At 33.6% G+C, this 18,994-nt stretch overlaps 1 protein-coding gene across 1 annotated transcript in view; it reads left to right on the top strand.

Moving 5' to 3' along the window:
- LOC137631269 (nuclear factor 1-like) overlaps positions 1-18,994 on the top strand; it is a 143,377-nt gene that overhangs the window by 112,941 nt on the left and 11,442 nt on the right. The window contains exons 3-4 of the mRNA XM_068363050.1: positions 5,728-5,919; positions 8,856-9,039. Coding sequence (XP_068219151.1) covers positions 5,728-5,919; positions 8,856-9,039 — 376 coding nt within the window. The remainder of the gene's footprint in view (positions 1-5,727; positions 5,920-8,855; positions 9,040-18,994) is intronic.

The raw sequence follows: 18,994 nt of genomic DNA, 5'->3' as shown, positions 1-18,994 counted from the left end.
CATATAGATAAGAACATGAACTATGAAGGTTTCATCAATTTTACTACTTGAGTAGGAATACCAACCACAATCTGGTCACAGCCAGAATGAATTTTCTTGAATGTGTTCTTAGTATTGAGCCGTATGAGAGAAAATGCAACAATATTAGAATTAACTGTAAACTTTTTATCGCGTGATGGATATAGGAATAAGCCAAGAAGGAATGGAGGAAAATGAAAAATACTAGATATTTTGTCAGCCTTATTACTATATTACAGTAGTTGTACAGAATTTATATATATATATATAGTATATATATATATATATATTTAAACAATAGCATTATTTTCATTTTATGTAGTATAGTCTTGGAAGATTGGAAACATACGCCGATATATATGTTGATTTTTGTTTCAGTTAGAAATAGTGTACAATTTTTACTGTTTCGTTGTGGCATAGTTGTTACCCAGATTTCATGCAGAGAATAAATCTAAATTTTACATTTGCAACGAATCAAGCCTTTCCTTCAGCAGGCAAATATGATTTCTGCCAGAAGAGGGGAAGATCATATCGCCTGCATGTCTCACGTATTACCCCTCCCACGTCTCTTCCTTGGTACCACACCCTCGCTACCCCAAGCAGCAGTATCCTTAAAGCCTATAGCTTCCTTTCTGTCCTACAACACGACACTGGTGTGGCTGTTAGCAGCAGCAGCAGTAGTAGTAGTAGTAGTAGTAGTCGTAGTGGTGGCGGCTGCGTCGGCATTAGGTTATTGTTGGCGTCGTAAAGAAGACAAACATGTAGGACCGTCAGCGAGATGTTGACAGCCAGCCTCGGTGGCTCATCTTCTTCCTCTTCTTCTTCTTCGTCGTCGTCGTCGTCTTCTTCTTCTTCAATGACTCGAGAGAGTTAGCGCCCGAAAGAAAAGCATAACCCACCTCTGGCCTTCCCCGACTCCTGACTGTCTGTCTGGTCTCATTACCGAAATGCTGATTTAAAAAAGGGGTGGCCTTTCCACGTCCCTTTTGTGGATGTTCTTTATTATAGGGCATCGTGACATTTGGCCTGACACTTGTACTACGTTAAAGACTAGCAAGGGAGGTTGGGTGTGTGGGTGAGAAGGGTGGAAAGGGGGTGGGGAGAGAGAGAGGGAGGGAGGGAGGGTTTACAGTGGGTTATGTTTGTAGGACCCATTCAATGAGACCATTGTTAAGGATTATATTTATTTTGCCGTTGGACGTTTTTACGCGCCGCTGAAGAGAGTAGAAGTGTTTGACGATACAGCGAATGTATTTTTTATGTATGAAATCCTCTCTAAGGTAGTTTTATCATGTGAGGTGATTTATTTGCCCTAATTTGATGAGGTGTTGTTTCTTGGTTTATGTTATGCGTTTTTTGGCTTAGTTTATGCGTAATTTTACTGTTTAGTGTGATTTGTTTTTATTGGTTATTGCGTTATGAGAAGGTTGACAGTTATGGTCATTTTCATTAACGGGGACTTTATTTTATTTTCTTTTATTTGCATTTGGCTGCCATCTAGAGACGGTTATTCATTTTACTACTACTACTCTTTCTATGGCTGTCGCTAAAGTTATTATTACTGTTATAGTATAAAGGGTATTATTATTATTATTAGCTAAGTTACAACCATAGCTGGAAAAGCAGGATATAATAAACACAAGGACTTCAATACGAAAAAAAAATGCCCAGTGAGGAAAGAAAATAAAGAAATAAATAAACCATAAGAGAAGTAATGAACAATTAATATGAAATATTTTAAGAACAGTAAGAATAAAATAGTTCCTTCAAATATAAACTATAGAGAGACTTATGTCAGCCTGTTTAATCATAAAAACATTAGCTGCAAGTTTGAACTTAAGTTTAGAATCACTTTAAACTGTTGGGTCATTATAGAGCCCTAAACGTTTCAGAAATTAATTTTTAGACGTTTTATTATAATATATCCTTCAATTTAAAACGTCCGCCAGTGCTCTCATTAATCACATTGCTGATTCTCATGACACAAGTGACACACTTAACTCCCTAATATTTTATATAGTGAATTTATTAACATACGCAGTATATCCCTTTATTTTGTCGATGTACTTTGACAACATACCTGCAAATAAGACGTTTTCTTAAACCAATTATGTTGTTTTTCGGTAAAATTCATCTTCCTTTCTGTATGATAAAATAAATGAAGTATCGTTTTCATTATATATATATATATATAATATATAATGTTATGGAGATTTTATTCATGTTTGTGTGTTTATTATTAATTTAGTTAGTTTGGTTGAATGTTTAGATATGTTATATTCATCGCCTCAGTTAGATACTATTGAATGTAAATTGAATCATTTGTAGCTTATTTAGTTAAGTACATTGATGAATTATTATCTTGATAGATACTGAAGGTAATGGTATCATTTATAGACTTAAATAATTACTTGCCGGTGTTACTTTGGTCAATAATGTGGGTACAGTGTAATAAAACATATACAGATGAAAGAACCAGTACCTGACACTGTATGTTTGAATAGGCTGAATTTGTTTAATGCTATCCCATCGTAGTATTTTCAAGTTTGATTCAGGGTGCTCTTCCATGCACGTAAGATTGACAGGCAAGCTAGAGTATTCTCTCTCTCTCTCTCTCTCTCTCTCTCTCTCTCTCTCTCTCTCTCTCTCTCATTTTGATCACCGTGTATAATCATTCAATAAGCATCCTTGGAATAACCCCATGTGTCTTCTGTCGAATATTTAATAATTTTTTATTATCCTTTACGTTTTCTTGAGGTTTTGTACCAAATAGTGTTTTAAGAGTTTTGATCGAGCCTTCACTTAATTAGAGATGGATCTTATTCATATGACTGAATCGTCAGAACATCTCGGGCAGACCAACATTGCTAACCCTTTTTTGCCTCGCTTAACTGCCATATTCCGTGACTTTTTTTGCTTTTAATTTATATGTTACTTAATCTGCAATGGGTAGCTATTTCTCATGCTTGTTAAATCCGACTCTTACTATTCGAGTAGCTGTTCAGTTAATGAGTCATGATTTTCAGAAAATATCACATGATTCACACAAAAAAAAAAAAAAAATGCGGATATATTACCTGCTAATTATTTGTCTGAATGTATTTGAAAGTAATGCAGAGAGTTTTAAATGAGGTAGTTAGTGACCTATATTTACATATTTGATAACACGAATACTAAGCTTCATCCTGATCCTACTTCTAAAACCAGGTTATTTACATCTTAAACTTAGTTTTGTCAATGCTTCCATAAATCTATATCCTTCTTGTTCTAACCTCGTTTTAAATGTCTTTCTTTTTCGGGGTTATTTATTTGTATATTGTTAAAAAACATACAAAAAAAAAAACTTTAGGATGATTGTCATGATGAAATGGAAATTAGTTCGGGAAAGCTAACGAATTATGTATTCTACGATTGTTTACTTGAAAAACATCCACGAAAGCATGGTCCTTTGGCCCCCGCATTTGTCGGAACGTTATCATTTTTTGTATTGATGGCTGAAAGTTTTACCTTTTATGATTTTGCAATACTTTGCTGCATCCAAATGGTTACTTCTACTCGGCAGAAAATCTATTTATGTCTCCCTTCACTACTCTATGTTGTATAATTATGGTGTTGTTTATTGCCATATCAAATGTTTTTAAAATATTTTATTTTAATTGTTCATCACTTCTTAAATTGTTTATTTCCTTATTTCCTTTACTCACTGGGCTATTTTCCCTTTTGGAGCCATTGGGCTTATAACATCTTGCTTTTTCCAACTAGGGTTGTAGCTTGGCTTGTAATAATGTTAATAATGATAATAAAACAAATCAATACCAAAGGTTTATTTCGCTGATCGAATAGCAATAATGATAATAGAGATAACGATAATAGCCTATCTACGCAGAGTTAATACCAAAGGTTTCCCCGCGTCGAAATCCGATGGATTCACTGGGCTCTCTCGACAAGTGATTGCTAGATCCTCCCTATCTCTCGGACTTTTCATTCCATCTTTGGCCAGGTGTAATCATTCTCTCTTGCCCAAGACATTCGCTTTCTCGCACGCTCGAAGAACGATGCCATGGTCCGATCGTCAGCATCTATTTCGTGGTCATTTGTCTTGTATTTTCTCCCTCTGGTTTAACATTTTCGATGAATGCACGCAATTTTCCTTTTATGGCGTCAGCAAAATCGAAGGTTTTTTATTTATTTGTTTGTTTGTTTATACAGATAAACTAGTAACCGATTTTTGACCAAACTTGGTAAGCATGTTTGGCGTAACCCAAGGATGAATCGGTAACTTTTTGGATAAAGTACATCAAAGTACAAGTACGCAGCAGTACTTTGAAAATAATAGCAATGTTAAGTAAATGGCATTTTTTTTTTCTTCAAAAAATTACGCATAAACTGCTGAACCAAGTTCAACGAATCTTGGTGGACATGTGGGGTATGACTCAAGGTCAAATACATGCGGTTTTGAAGAATGTACATCGAAGTACAAGTACGCAGTGAAGTTAAAATCAAAATATGACTGCTTGAAGTGACGAAGTTATGCTCTCTACTGAGTGCCCCTCTAATTTTGGTTATATTATTATTATTATATTATTATTATTATTTTTTTTATTATTATTATTATTATTATTATTATTATTACTTATTATTATTATTATTAATTGCTAAGCCACAACCCTAGTTGGAAAAACAGAATGCTGTAAGCCCCAGGGCTCCAACAGGGAAAATAGCCCAGTGAGAAAGGGAAACAAGGAAAAAATAAATATTCTAAGAATAATAAAATAAATATCTCCTATGTAAACTATAAGAATCTTTAACAAAACATGAAGAAGAGAAATGAGATAGAATAGTGTGCCCGAGTGTACCCTCAAGTAAGAGACCTCTAACCCAAGATAGTGGAAGACCATGATACAGAGGCTATAGCACTACCCAAGACTAGAGAACAGTGGTTTGATTTTGGAGTGTCCTTCTCCTTGAATTGATTTTGAGTGTAATGTAAATAGAGGTATTTGATTTTAATTAGGTTATTTTGATTCTATTTCTAGTAGGCTTGATTCTTTCAATTGAGTAGTGGTTTAAAAAAAAGTAATTCAAACAGACAATTGCTGATTCTTTATAAGTTCTTGATCTATATACCTAAATATTCTATCCCCACAAGAACAGAAGCATAATAATTTTATTGTTAATATATAAAAAAGTTAAAGTCTTATCCATAATAATGAAGATATTCATATTTATTATTAAATTTGTGTATAATTGAAATTATAAGTTGATTGTCCTTATCTCTAGATAATGTTTTTATTCCAAAAATTGACGATACAGTTATTAAATTCTTTTATCCTTAGCATTTTCCTAATGTAAGGTTATTAGTTCCATACCTTTCTTATTATCTTTATCCTGTATAATAAGATTTTTTATGTTCTGTCCGGAATTGTGGTATTACGATTATTAATCTTTATTCTTATCTCTTCATAATATAAGGTTGACATGTACTATTCTTTATCCATATCCTTGTCCTTAAATAAGGATAATTATATTTTATTTTGCACTTATACTTTCCCTAAAATATGGTTATGCTTATATTATTCTTTATTATTTCTTTGTCTTAAAGTAAAGCTTGTAATAATTCTTATCCTTAAACATGGTTTATACCTAATCCTTAATTGTTATATATGAAAAAATAGTATTAATCATTATCCCCACTTTCGACCATTCCAGAGCGAGAAAAACGAGGTGAAGCAGAAGTGGGCGTCGCGCCTCTTGGGGAAGCTGCGAAAGGACATCACGCAGGAGTGTCGGGAGGATTTCGTGCTGTCCATCACGGGCAAGAAACCTGCCATGTGCGTCCTCTCCAATCCCGACCAGAAGGGCAAGATGAGGCGAATCGACTGCCTTCGTCAGGCTGATAAGGTAGGGCAGGGGTCACTGGAAAGGTGTTTTTTTTTTTTTCTTCTTTTTTAATAGGTTGGTTTTATGGACGAATTTCTTTATAGTATTGGAGATTGGCCTATAGGATTATTTTCAGAGAGGGGGGGGGGGTGGGGGGGCTCCTTCATTTTAAAAAATTTAAAGGTAGGTTATGAATTCCAGAGGCGATGGACCGTGGCAATACCCTAGTAGGACAATGCCCTAGTGCAGGGGTGGGGAACCATTTTTTGGGGATGAAGGCCATCTTGCAAATTCCTAAATGCTCCTAAGGGCCTCATAGAATTTTGTTGGTTATTTTATCCACCAAGTAATTTATTAGTAATCTAAAGAAAGAGAGTGACAGGTTTATAAAAATGTAAAGCATTACAATTTCAAATATTTGAATTAAGTACTTTTTATACAAGTAATCAGTAAATGAATTATATTGAAAACTAAATTTTAAAATATTTCATTCAAGTTTGGGTAGTTTTCAAACTACCGTAAGTAAACGAATATCGAAAGCATGTCATTTTCAAATTAATTTAGTTAAGCAAGTAGGTCTGTATTGAAGTGATAAATAAGATAATATTAATCTTTTGGAAAAGATAGCTTATAAATATCAACAATATAACCTTTTCAAATATTTTATATTGGCAAGTAGGTACTTTTTAAACCATCACATCTCATAAAAATGCAACATCCCAGTAAAATATTGTATCTGCTTAAACACACTTAGCTGTTTTCCTTGAAAAAATCAATTATTTGCTTTCTTAAGATGTTCAATAAATCCCTAGTTTTTAGCCATCATAGCTGGAACACCATCAGTGCATAACTTATTATAATAAGAAAGTAAAATTTAGTCCTCCTTTGTGACATTGCTTATTGAAGTTGTTAAAATGTCTGTTCCTCTTGTCCTTGCATTAAGGTTACCTAAGGGAAGCTGTTTTTCATACAATCAAAACTCAGAGAAAGCACAAATAAAATATTTTTATGCCAAAAATCTGGAACCTGTTGGCTCATCTAAAACTAACATAGATCACAGTGAGGAGATGGACAAAACAGGAACTCTCTCGTTCATCATACGTTAAATCACTCACTGCAACTAGCAGTTTTTCCTTGTCAGCTACAACAGCTGTTGCATCTGACAAGGAAAAACTGCTAGTTGTATTAAGTTAGGATTCATTGAATTCAAGGAAAAATTGCTTGCATTCTCTGGGAGGTACATCACTGAACACAACTTTCCTATTGTCTGTGTGTACATATTTGTATGTGTGTACATACAGTAGAGTGATTTCAAACACAAAATATTCAGTGTCAAAGCAGAAATATACTACACATGCTGTACATTTATCAAAGGCCGTAGAAGGCCGTACTTGATGGTCCAGAAGGCCATTTCTCCATCCCTGGCCTAGAGACTGGCCATATATACATATGAATAGCGCACAAGCCCCCTATCCACCCAAGAAAAGACCAGCGAGGGTAAGGCAATAGCTGCTGATGACTCAGCAGGTAGACCTATAAGCACCCCAAAACCCCCTCTCCACCCAAGCTAAGACCAGGGAGGGCCAGCCAATGGCTGCTGAAGACTTTTCAGGTACACCTGTAGGTTCCCCCAGCCCCCCAACCTTAGCTCACAAGGATGGTGAGGTTGCAGACTTTACAAAAAACCATTGAGTTTGAGCAGGACTCGATCTCCCGTCCAGCAGAATACCATGCAGGGACGTTTAGCTTTCGAGGTTGCTTAAGGATTTTCTTGAGGGCGTTCTTTTAGTTTTCGTAGTTAACTATAAAGGCCTTTGTGACCTTTTGAGGTTTTGAAGATTGTCGTTATGAATGCTCCCAAATCATCATAAGTATGACCTTTACCTTCACGACGTTGGTCCTAAGAATGAGCTTAAGGATAAAACCTTTTTTGAAGGCATTTCTGAAGAATAAACCAAAGATTGACCCTATAATTCCGTCGTTGGACGGAGTAGGATGTTTCAATTATGTAAAACATTTTGTTAGCGAGAAACTCCCAAGGGAGCAGAATTATGCTTTTAAAAATTCTTTGTGATTTATCCATTCTATTCCAAACTATTACTGTATGTTGTCCTTTTTAAACCAACTAAGGATTATGTTAAAAGGGGACAGGAGATATTATATACTCCAAACATACACTCAAAGAGCAAAGGGGTAGAAAGAGATTGCAAATACCCAAATTCCATGTTTTGATACAACGTGTCAACAAGGCCCATCGTAAAGTTATGTAAAGTGATAAACGTTTATATTATGTTTTCAGGTAATATGTTTCATAAGGAAAGTCATATTATCTATGAAACGTCAGTACTTTTGGTTGTGTTTAACGCATTGATTGGTGAACTTCCTGAAACACTAGGTACTTTTGAGGGCACCAGTCGGGGCAGTACAGAGGTCTTGCAACCTTGTTCCTGAATAATAGCTGTTAGAAAACTAAATATACTCTACGCTTACGGAAGGAAAGATAATAACCAGTGTATATTTGAAATATACGATTGGATGACATTTTTTGTTCAGATTATTAACTTTGAAAGTAGAATAATACGACCTTAAGCTACACCAAAGAAGTTTTTTCGTATTTGATTGGATATTTGAAAGGTTATGAAGAAACTTAATGTAAATAGACAATAGGTTATTCCCTCCAGTTGGTCAGTATTTGTGGATTTTGATCTTTTCTTTAAGACTCCTTTCCCCATGTGGAAAATACCTAGTCCACATGTAATATTCAAGAACTTGGATGGACAACTTTATTCGTAGTGTCATTGCCTGGTGTGGAAGAAATCCATTATCTACCAAATGTTATTATTCAAGATACCTGTGTCCGCCATTGTATGTCATGACTTGTTTTTCCAGTGTTCATATGTATAGTATATATTTTTTTTCCAACGACATTGAGTGGTCTCTTCTTTCCTCTTCGTCAGGTGTGGCGTCTGGACCTAGTGATGGTGATCCTGTTCAAGGCGATCCCGCTGGAGTCCACCGACGGCGAGAGATTGGAGAAGAGCCCGGACTGCCTGCATCCGGGACTCTGCGTCAACCCGTACCACATTAACGTATCCGTCCGAGAGCTTGATCTTTATCTCTCCAACTTCATCACCATGAACGGTAAGTCCCGACATGTTCTCATCTCGATGGAAGAGGGGAATAGTTTTATTTTTTAGGGTGTGCTGCTGAAGGGGAAGTGTGGGGAAGGGTGAGGAGTATAGAATAGATTTGTCACATCATGATGGAAATGGAAGTTGGGAGCTATCCTTTTGGAGTTCATACTACGATTAGGAAACGTTCCTTTGCTTATGTGTTACGTTTATGTTAATGTTTTTATGTCCAAATTTTTTGGAATTGTGTATGCAGTTTTGTTTTTGGTTTCATGAAAAAGTGATCTGACATATTTTTCATGTAATCTTAAGTTAATTATGTCTTAATAGATGTTTTGCAGTGCTTATCAATTCTCTTGTTTTCCCTGTATAAAAGGAAATTATCTTTATAATGATCTATTTATTACATTGCCGTATTTATAAATATACAAATACAGCCTTTTCAAAGTAAAACGCTTAGTGTTTTAGACTAGTGCATTCTTACCAAAAGAGGAGGTGAGAGAAACCAAAGCAAGAAAAGTTGGGTTTCTTATTTTTATTTTGCCTTATGTGCCATCGAACGTTACTGTCATTTCAGAAATTGTTTCCTATTTATGACCGCTCACACACACATATACACACATATACACACATACACACATATATTAATATATATATATATATATATATATATATATGTATATATATGTAGCAATTTCAATATCTCACCCTTTGCATATCCTTAGTATCAGCGTTTATATTGATCGGGATCGCAAAACATTTCCAATTGTATTTTGAGTTTTCGTTTGTGTAAAGACGAAATAGTAGCATTGATATTAATAACCGAAGAAATAGTAGTAAACGTAAATACCCCTCCGGTAATGACTGTCACCGTATATTTTCTATTACCGATCTAGGGCTTTTTCCCATTTTCATTTTCTTTTTGTTTGTACGGTAACATTACAGATGTTATTATCGGTACTAATGGTGTCTTTATCAACAAAATTGTTTCGATTAATTTTATTGCTATTTTTTATATTGGATTTATTTTATTGTTATATTTTATAAGGAAAATGAGTAAGAATAGTGTTTTTGTAAGATACTGTTGTCCAAATTTTTAAAGGTTATTATTATTATTATTATTATTATTATTTTTATTATTATTATTATTATTATTATTATTATTATTATTATTATTACTACAACTACTACTACTACTACTACTACTACTACTACTACTACTATAATTATTATTGTTATTATTATTATTATTATTACTACTACTACTACTACTACTACTACTACTACTACTACTATTACTATTATTATTATTATTATTATTATTATTATTATTATTATTATGAGTCTCAGTCTTCACCAGAGTCGACTAGCGCTTCAAAATACATTTGAAGTATGCCCAAGTTCGTCTGCTTTCGGATATGAGAGGCTCTCAGGCCATGAGAAAGGTCGCTTGCCCACATTAGAATATGTTTATTCCACGTGAACGATCCACGTCTATTGAATGCGATTCCACTTCATGGCACCGTTGGAGAGAGAGAGAGAGAGAGAGAGAGAGAGAGAGAGAGAGAGGTGTACGATGGTGCCATACAAGGTTTTACGACAGGACACGTTGTCATGAGAATGGTTCAAGATTTTCGAGAGAGAGAGAGAGAGAGAGAGAGAGAGAGAGAGAGAGAGTTTTACATATATATATATATATATATATATTTACTCATAAAAATATGAATCTTATCATTGCATTAAGGAAATAAAAATAACATGATAATCACTCTTCTCTTATCCATCTCTGAGAGAGAGAGAGAGAGAGAGAGAGAGAGAGAGAGAGAGAGTGAGTTTTATATATATATCTACTCTTAAAAAATATGAATCTTGTCATTGCATTAATAAGAATAAAAATAAAAACATTATCACCACCATTCACTTATCCAAATAATACAATGATTCAAGAAATTTTCAATCAGTCGCGAATGATATAACGAAAAGTTATTAACAGTAATGGCGCGCATGACTGGTTTTTGAAAGTAATTGAGAAATATAACGAGATTAATGATTTCGGAGAAAAAGTCTACAAGGAGGAACTCTAGTCAGAAGACATTTCCGAGATTAGCGGAGGCACAGGGCCACTTTATGACGAGGTTAAGGGAAGAAGAAAAAATAAGGAAAATTTTATTGGAAATTTGGACGTTCCGAATGTAAAGGTTATTCCTTAGTCTCTCTCTCTCTCTCTCTCTCTCTCTCTCTCTCTCCGCAAATGGACTAAAAAGTTTTCTGCGGATGGACTATAAAGTCTTTGAGACATCTAAAATCCTTGTAACTCTCTCTCTCTCTCTCTCTCTCTCTCTCTCTCTCTCCACGCGGATGGACTAAAACGTTTTCCGCGGATGGACTAAAAAGTCTTTGAGACATATCAAAATCCTTGTAAGTCTCTCTCTCTCTCTCTCTCTCTCTCTCTCTCTCTCTCGTGAAATCATGGTGTCCAGTCCCTAATGACGGGCAGTAGGAATTTACTCACGTCAGACACGAAAGAAAGAGAAAAAATAAATATTTTTCCTTTTTACTTTGTATAACGAATCAAAAAGAAAAGAAATAAGATTTAATTTTTTTTTATTTTCTATATTTTATGTATAAATTTAGGTACAAAACTTTTGTTGTGTGAAAATAACATTTATATTTTGTAATGAATATAAGATCAGATGCTGTCGTGCGTGTGTGTGTCTGTGTGTGTTTTTTTTTTTTTTTTTTTTTTTTAAATTGTAAATAAATTTTTAAAGCTTTCGTCATTCAAAACGAATTGGGATTGCAGCGTGTTTTTAAAAAAATCTCATGGCTATTATTATTATTATTATTATTATTATTATTATTATTATTGTTGTTGTTGTAGTTGTTATTGTTATTATTATTATTATTATTATTATTATTATTATTATTATTATTATTGTTGTTGTTATTATTATATCTTGCTAAGCTACAACCTAGTTGGAAATGCAAGATGGTAATAACAAGGGCTCAAACATGGAAAAATAGCCCAGTGAGGAAAAGAAATAAAGAAATAAATAAGCCATATGAGAAGATATTTTAAAATATATAACAACATCAAAACAGATATTTCATATATAAACTATAAAAGACATATCTTCATTTGTTTTTTTTTCCAACTTCTGTTCAAAATATTTATTTATTTATTTATTTATTTTTTTTTTTTAATTTATGACATTGGTTCTATGGAAACTTATGTTGTAAATTAATAATTACCTTTCGTACCAGATCATTATGAATATTTGTGTAAGCTCATGAATGATGATAGTAATGCTAATAGTAATGATAATCATGATAATCATGGATATTGTTGTTGTTCAATTAGTAATTATCAGTATTATTGTTGATAATAATCCTGTTCTTAGAAAGAGTTATGTTCAAATTGATTATCTTTTGACTTATTCAAAAAGGCGCAAACAAGAGTAGGCTGCTACTACTACTACTACTACTACTACTACTACTACTACTACTACTACTAATAATAATAATAATAATAATAATAATAATAATACCATAACAACTGAATTCTTATTTTTTAACAATAAAATAAAACAGGAAGTCGCTCACGAGAATCGCAACAATATAGCAAATATCTCTCTCTCTCTCTCTCTCTCTCTCTCTCTCTCTCTCTCTCATGGCAAGTACATCCCCTATCCCCGTTGCTGCTGACCTTGCTCTTCTTTGTTTCGTTTGTTTGTTTGCTAATATTCGGGTTCATTCCTGATTTTGTGACGTCACTCAAGGGATTCACCGCGTCTAAAGCGGGAGACTAATTAAGCCCCCCTGACACTTGCACGCATTCGTGGCACGCACTGGCACGCATTGATGCGCGAACTCGCGTGAACGAGCCGTGAAAATGTCGTGAACAGTGCGGAAACTCGCGTGCCAGAGCGTACCAATGCGTGCCATGCGGGCCCAAAACTTTGAAATGTTTAAAGTTTGTGGCACGCATTGGCACGCACTAAATGGCCGTGAACGATGCGCCAACTGGAGTGAACTGGAGTGAACAGTGAGGGAACTGGCGTGAACTGGAGTGAACTGGAGTGAACGATGCGGGAAGTGGCGTGAACTTTATAATGAAGAGAAACAAAAAGGAAACGAAAATATTAATGAAAAGGAAAGAAAAATAAACCTAGTAAATTTTTATATTTGCTGTTTTAATGTGAAACAAAATTATATCTTAAAAATTCAAACTATTTCTATAACTTTATAATGAAGAGAAACAAAAAGGAAACGAAAAAATTAATGAAAAGGAAAGAAAAATAAGCCTAATAAATTTTCATATTTGCTGTTTTAATGTGAAAAAAAATTATATCTTATTTCAAACTATTTTTATAACTTTATAATGAAGAGAAACAAAAAGGAAACGAAAAAATTAATGAAAAGGAAAGAAAAATAAACCTAATAAATTTTTATATTTGCTGTTTTAATGTGAAAAAAAAATTATATCTTATTTCAAACTATTTTTATAACTTTATAATGAAGAGAAACAAAAGGGAAACGAAAAAATTAATGAAAAGGAAAGAAAAATAAACCTAATAAATTTTTATATTTACTGTTTGAATGTAAAAATAAAATGATGTCTTATTTCAAACTATTTCTATAACTTTATAATGAAGAGAAACAAAAAGGAAACGAAAAAAATTAATGAAAAGGAAAGAAAAATAAACCTAATAATTGTTTATATTTGCTGTTTGAATGTAAATATAAAATGATGTCTTATTTCATGCACACACTTATTTTCCTCTATTACCAATCAAGACCCAAAACTTTTGTTTTGAATAAAAATGAACTGAAAAATAAACCCAAGAAATTTTTAAGTTTGCTGTTTGAATGTAAAAATAAAATGATGTTTTATTTCATCAACATACTTATTCTTCTTTATTACCTTAAAATGAAGGGCAAAACAAATTTTTTCTGTTTGCAGTTTTAATGTAGAAATAAAATGATTTCTTATTTCAACACACTTTTTTCTCTATTACCTTAAAATCAACAGCCTAAAAACTTTTCATGTTTGCTGCTTTTAATGTTAAAATAAAATGCTTTCTTAATACTTGTACATATTTCATGTCTGCTATTTATATGTAAATCAAATGCTTTTTTATTGAAACTAAAATAAAGGGCAACAAAAAATACAAACGAAAAAGATACGTTTCTTCTCCTCAATGCAATGGTGTCTCTGACAGAAAGCATTGTTGTCTCTTCCGAACCCAATCCAAGAATGTCCTCGGGTTGGAGAAGCCCCGTTTTTATATGGAGTGGCCAATTCGTGAACTGGCGTGAACTGGCGTGACCAATGCGGAAACGATGCGGAATGATGAGTGAACTCGCGTGAACGTGTCGTGAACGATGCGCGAACTACGCGTGCCAATTCGTGCCATCGCGTGAACGTCGCGGTGAACGATGCGCGAACTGGAGTGAACTGGTCGTGAACAGTGCGCGAAAAACACCAGTGCGTGCCAAAAAGTGGCACGCACTGGCGCGCATCAATGCGTGCCAGTGCGTGGCAAAAATGCGCGCAAGTGTCAGGGGGGCTTAAGTCTTCTCTGCTTCTCTCATAGCCATTGCCCCTCCTCCTCCTCCTCCTCCTCTCTGTCGCAACTATACATCAGGAGCAGTGAAGCGTGGGTGTGCTTCCCCCGCACAAAATACAATACTGGCAGAGAGAGAGAGAGAGAGAGAGAGAGAGAGTGAGAGAGAGAGAGAGAGAGAGGAGAGAGAGAGAGAGATAATTTACCAAAACATGTACATAGATTATGCTTATTATCGTGTGGTAAGGGTAGAAAGGTCAAGAAGTTTTATGCTTCCAAAATTCGAATGGGGAATGAAGTTGAAATTAGACAAGTTATAGAAAGCAATCGGTATTTTTATAAATACATACTAATGCCGGCAGAATGATGAAAATAAGAATTATATATAAATAGTTATACCAGCAGAATAGCGAAAATAAGCATTACATATAGATAGTAGCACCAGGAGAATGGAGAGAACACAGATTAGTGATAGTGATACCAGGAAAATTGTGATGATAACGATTAACGATAGATGGATCAAGAATAGTGAAAATAAGAATTGCTGATAGTGATACCAAGAGACTGGTGAAAATAAGAATTACTGATAGATATTGATACCATTAGAAAGGTGAAAATAAGAATTACTGATAGATATTGATACCATTAGAAAGGTGAAAATAAGAATTACTGATAGATATTGATACCATTAGAAAGGTGAAAATAAGAATTACTGATAGATATTGATACCATTAGAAAGGTGAAAATAAGAATTACTGATAGATATTGATACCATTAGAAAGGTGAAAATAAGGTTTTCAGATAGATAGTGATACCATGAGAATGGTGAAAATAAGGTTTTCAGATAGATAGCGATACCATGAGAATGGTGAAAATAAGGTTTTCAGATAGATAGTGATGCCATGAGAATGGTGAAAATAAAGATGAATGGAAGACAAAAAAAAAACTAAGTAGTAGTTTGATCCTGAAAAATACAGCTGAAACGTAGAGAGAGAGAGAGAGAGAGAGAGAGAGAGAGAGAGTATGTCCCATTGAAACTGTGGCTACCTCAGGCAACAGAGGGCGGGTCCTTCTCAGTTCAGACGTTATTTTTCCTTTTATAAGGGAAAGGGGAAAGACCGATGTCCTCTTGGGCGACAAAGAATCCTTGTGAGTAGCCGTGTTGAAACTTTCCAGTAAATTGAGTTAGATTTCATTTCGGGATATTTCTCAGGAGGACCTACGGTCTTGATTAAGTTGTCGAGGCTGTGTGAAATTGCAGTTGAACCTCTCTCTCTCTCTCTCTCTCTCTCTCTCTCTCTCTCGTATTTGTGTAATGTGAAATGGAATATAAAAAGCTTTTGAGTTGTTTCTCTAAATCTTTGATATTGGACAGACGAATTTTCCCTTTTAATTGATATGTATCTCTCATGCAATTGCTGGAAAATGTCCGAAATGCAAAATTAGGAATATTTATTTTATCATTTGTTTTCTCTTACACTGGGGTCTGTGGTCTGACAGAAGAATGATTGTGTGTGTGTGTGTGTGTATATATATATACATATATATATATGTATATATATATATATATATATATACATATATATATATATATATATTTCATGTCAGGATGACGGATAAATCCTAATCAACCAATTACTCAATGTATATATATATATATATATATATACACATATATATGTATGTATATATATGTATATATATGTATGTATATATATGTATATATATGTATATATATATGTATATATACATATATATATGCATATATACATGTATATATATATATATATATATATATTATATATATGTATATGTATATATATGTGCATATATATATATATATATATATAATGTTTATATATACATACATACACACGCACATACATGTGTGTGTGTGTCTTCAAAGTCTCTGTGACATTCAAGTACAATGTAACGTTATTGATATCATTCAAAGGTGTCATTATTTCCTTTAATAAAACTGAAAGATTGAGTAAATCCAATTTTCGTAACTTGGAGAAACGTGTGTCAACTAAAGGTTGAAGATTGGCAGGAATTGAATCTACGTGCTGAAACTTGTTCAGATGAACAAATTAATGTTTTCTTATTAATTAGACATTTTCCTTCATTCATTCATTCATTCATTTATTCATTTTTAATCAAGTTGTGAGGTCATCTCAGGAGTAAAAGCTAAAATTCACTATGATTTTAGTTCCTTAACATCTTTTATAGTTTTGAATTGGATATATTTCCACCTCTTCCTCCGTCATTTTCAAATCAAAATTCTCTATTTTGCAAAATGCCCTTTGAAAATGATTTTATACTGAAAAAAATACAATTTTTAAAGTGGTCTAATAAACCTAATCTTTCATCTCTTGAGTCGATGCTCTAAATTTCAATATGTAAACGTTTATTTTTTTATTTTGATAAGTTTTTTAAACGTTTTTTATTCTTATTAAACATATGTACATGCACGATTATGCAATATCTATATTGAAGATTTAAAGTGCACCCTCTGAAGGTTAACGTTTGATATTGTTTATAAATGTTTTTTATAGTTCATTTTTATTCACATTATATAGAAAACATAGTTTGAAGGTTTTTTTTTTTTATAATTTCTCCAAATAAAAATCTTTAATGAAATGTTTTCAGATTAGAATAATCTTGAATCTCTGAAATAACCTAATTTTATTGTGTTGGGTTTTATTTTTTATTTTAATGAATAGTCGTGAATACTGATATGAATGCTTGGCTTCGAAAAAATTAGGGTTCCTTATAACCGGATGCGTTTTATGAGGGAGACGAATTAAAAAAAAGAAAAAAAAAAAAGCTTGATAAAACTCATTTTCACCTACTTAGTTTCTTCAAGTAAAAATCTTTGATGAATTTTTTTCAGATTAGAATAACCTCTAATCTCGGAACTAATCTTTGTTTTATTTTATTGCTGTTATTTTTATTTTATTTTAATGAACAGCCGTAAAATACTTACACGAATTCTTGGCTTCGAAGAAATTAAGCTTCCTTAGAACCGAATACGTTTTATGAGGGAGACGAATTAGAAAAATAAACTCGATGAAAGACTCATTTTCCCCCATTTTTAAGGATTCCGGACCAGACTTCGGGTGTTAATCCAAACTGCAGATTCCTTAAATCCCGACCTCAAGTAATTCAAGCTCCCGATCCTTTGATCCGTCTACCGATCGCTTTTAGGTGATTGAACGCGTCCGGAGGGGGGGGGGGGGGGGTTAGAATTTTTTTTTGTGGAAAGGGCCATCCCCAATGAGGAGCAGCACCTCCGTTGGACGGAGCCACCTGAGAAGGAATCACCTCGTGTAGGACACGTATCCTTTTTCCTTCCTCCTTCCTCTCCTTCCTACGAGGATTTTATACCCTCGGAGGAGCCGCTTCCTTTCCCTTACCTTAACGAAGGATATAAAGAGGAAGTAAGCGATGAGATGTGTAGGGAGGGGAAGGGGGTGGTTGATGTACCATAGGATCTAGGGACCGGGAGGAGGGAGGGTCTCATTTGTTATGCAAGGGGCAACCCCTCGTAAACTGGTTGGCCGAGACTCTCTTCTTTTTCTTTTTCTTTTTCTTCCATTTTTCATTATTCCGTCATGTCTCATGGTCATCTAATCCCTTCCCTTTTTTCCTTTTCTGTCTCCAGCTGCCCTTTTTTTCTCTGCTGCCTTATTTCTAGATTTTGATCGAGTCGTTAGTTCTGGTAATCGGCTGGAAGAATTGTTGATATTATTATTTAATTTGTCGGTGTATTTTATTTCATATTTTCGACTACGAGTAAGGGCCGGACGAAAGCATGTTGAATGGCATGTGATTATGCGGTTTTTATTCTTTGATACATATCGTAAAATTACATAATGTCCGGTTAGGATATATACCTCAAATCTCATATTATTATTATTATTATTATTATTATTATTACTACTACAAGTTAAGCTACAACCCTAATTGGAAAAGCAAGATGCTATAAGCCATAGGGCTCCAACAAGGAAAAATAACCCAGTGAGGAAAGGAAACAAGGAAATAAATAAACTACAAGACATGTAATGAACAATTAAAATATAATATTTTAAGAACAGTAACAACTTGAAATTAGATCTTTCATATATAAACTATAAAATCTTAAGAAAAATAAGAAGAGAAAAAAGATAGAATATTATAAAAAGTTGTTATTAAGAGTAAAACAGATATAAAACTAATATCAAAGATACAAAGGTCTAGTCTGGGAGACGGCTTTTGATTAAACAAATAATGAATCTTGTTACAAAGCAATGTTATGATTAAGGAAAAACTCAATACACGAAATGTCAACTAACATGAAAACCAAATAGTTATTTATGTGGGGTATTTTACTTCCTGTTTACAATATGGTACAAAAGA

The sequence above is a fragment of the Palaemon carinicauda genome, chromosome 39, assembly GCF_036898095.1.
Source record: "Palaemon carinicauda isolate YSFRI2023 chromosome 39, ASM3689809v2, whole genome shotgun sequence".
Taxonomy (NCBI): Eukaryota; Metazoa; Arthropoda; class Malacostraca; order Decapoda; family Palaemonidae; genus Palaemon; species Palaemon carinicauda.
The sequence above is the reverse complement of the archived record's forward strand: the minus strand, read 5'-3'. Positions and strand labels throughout refer to the sequence as shown.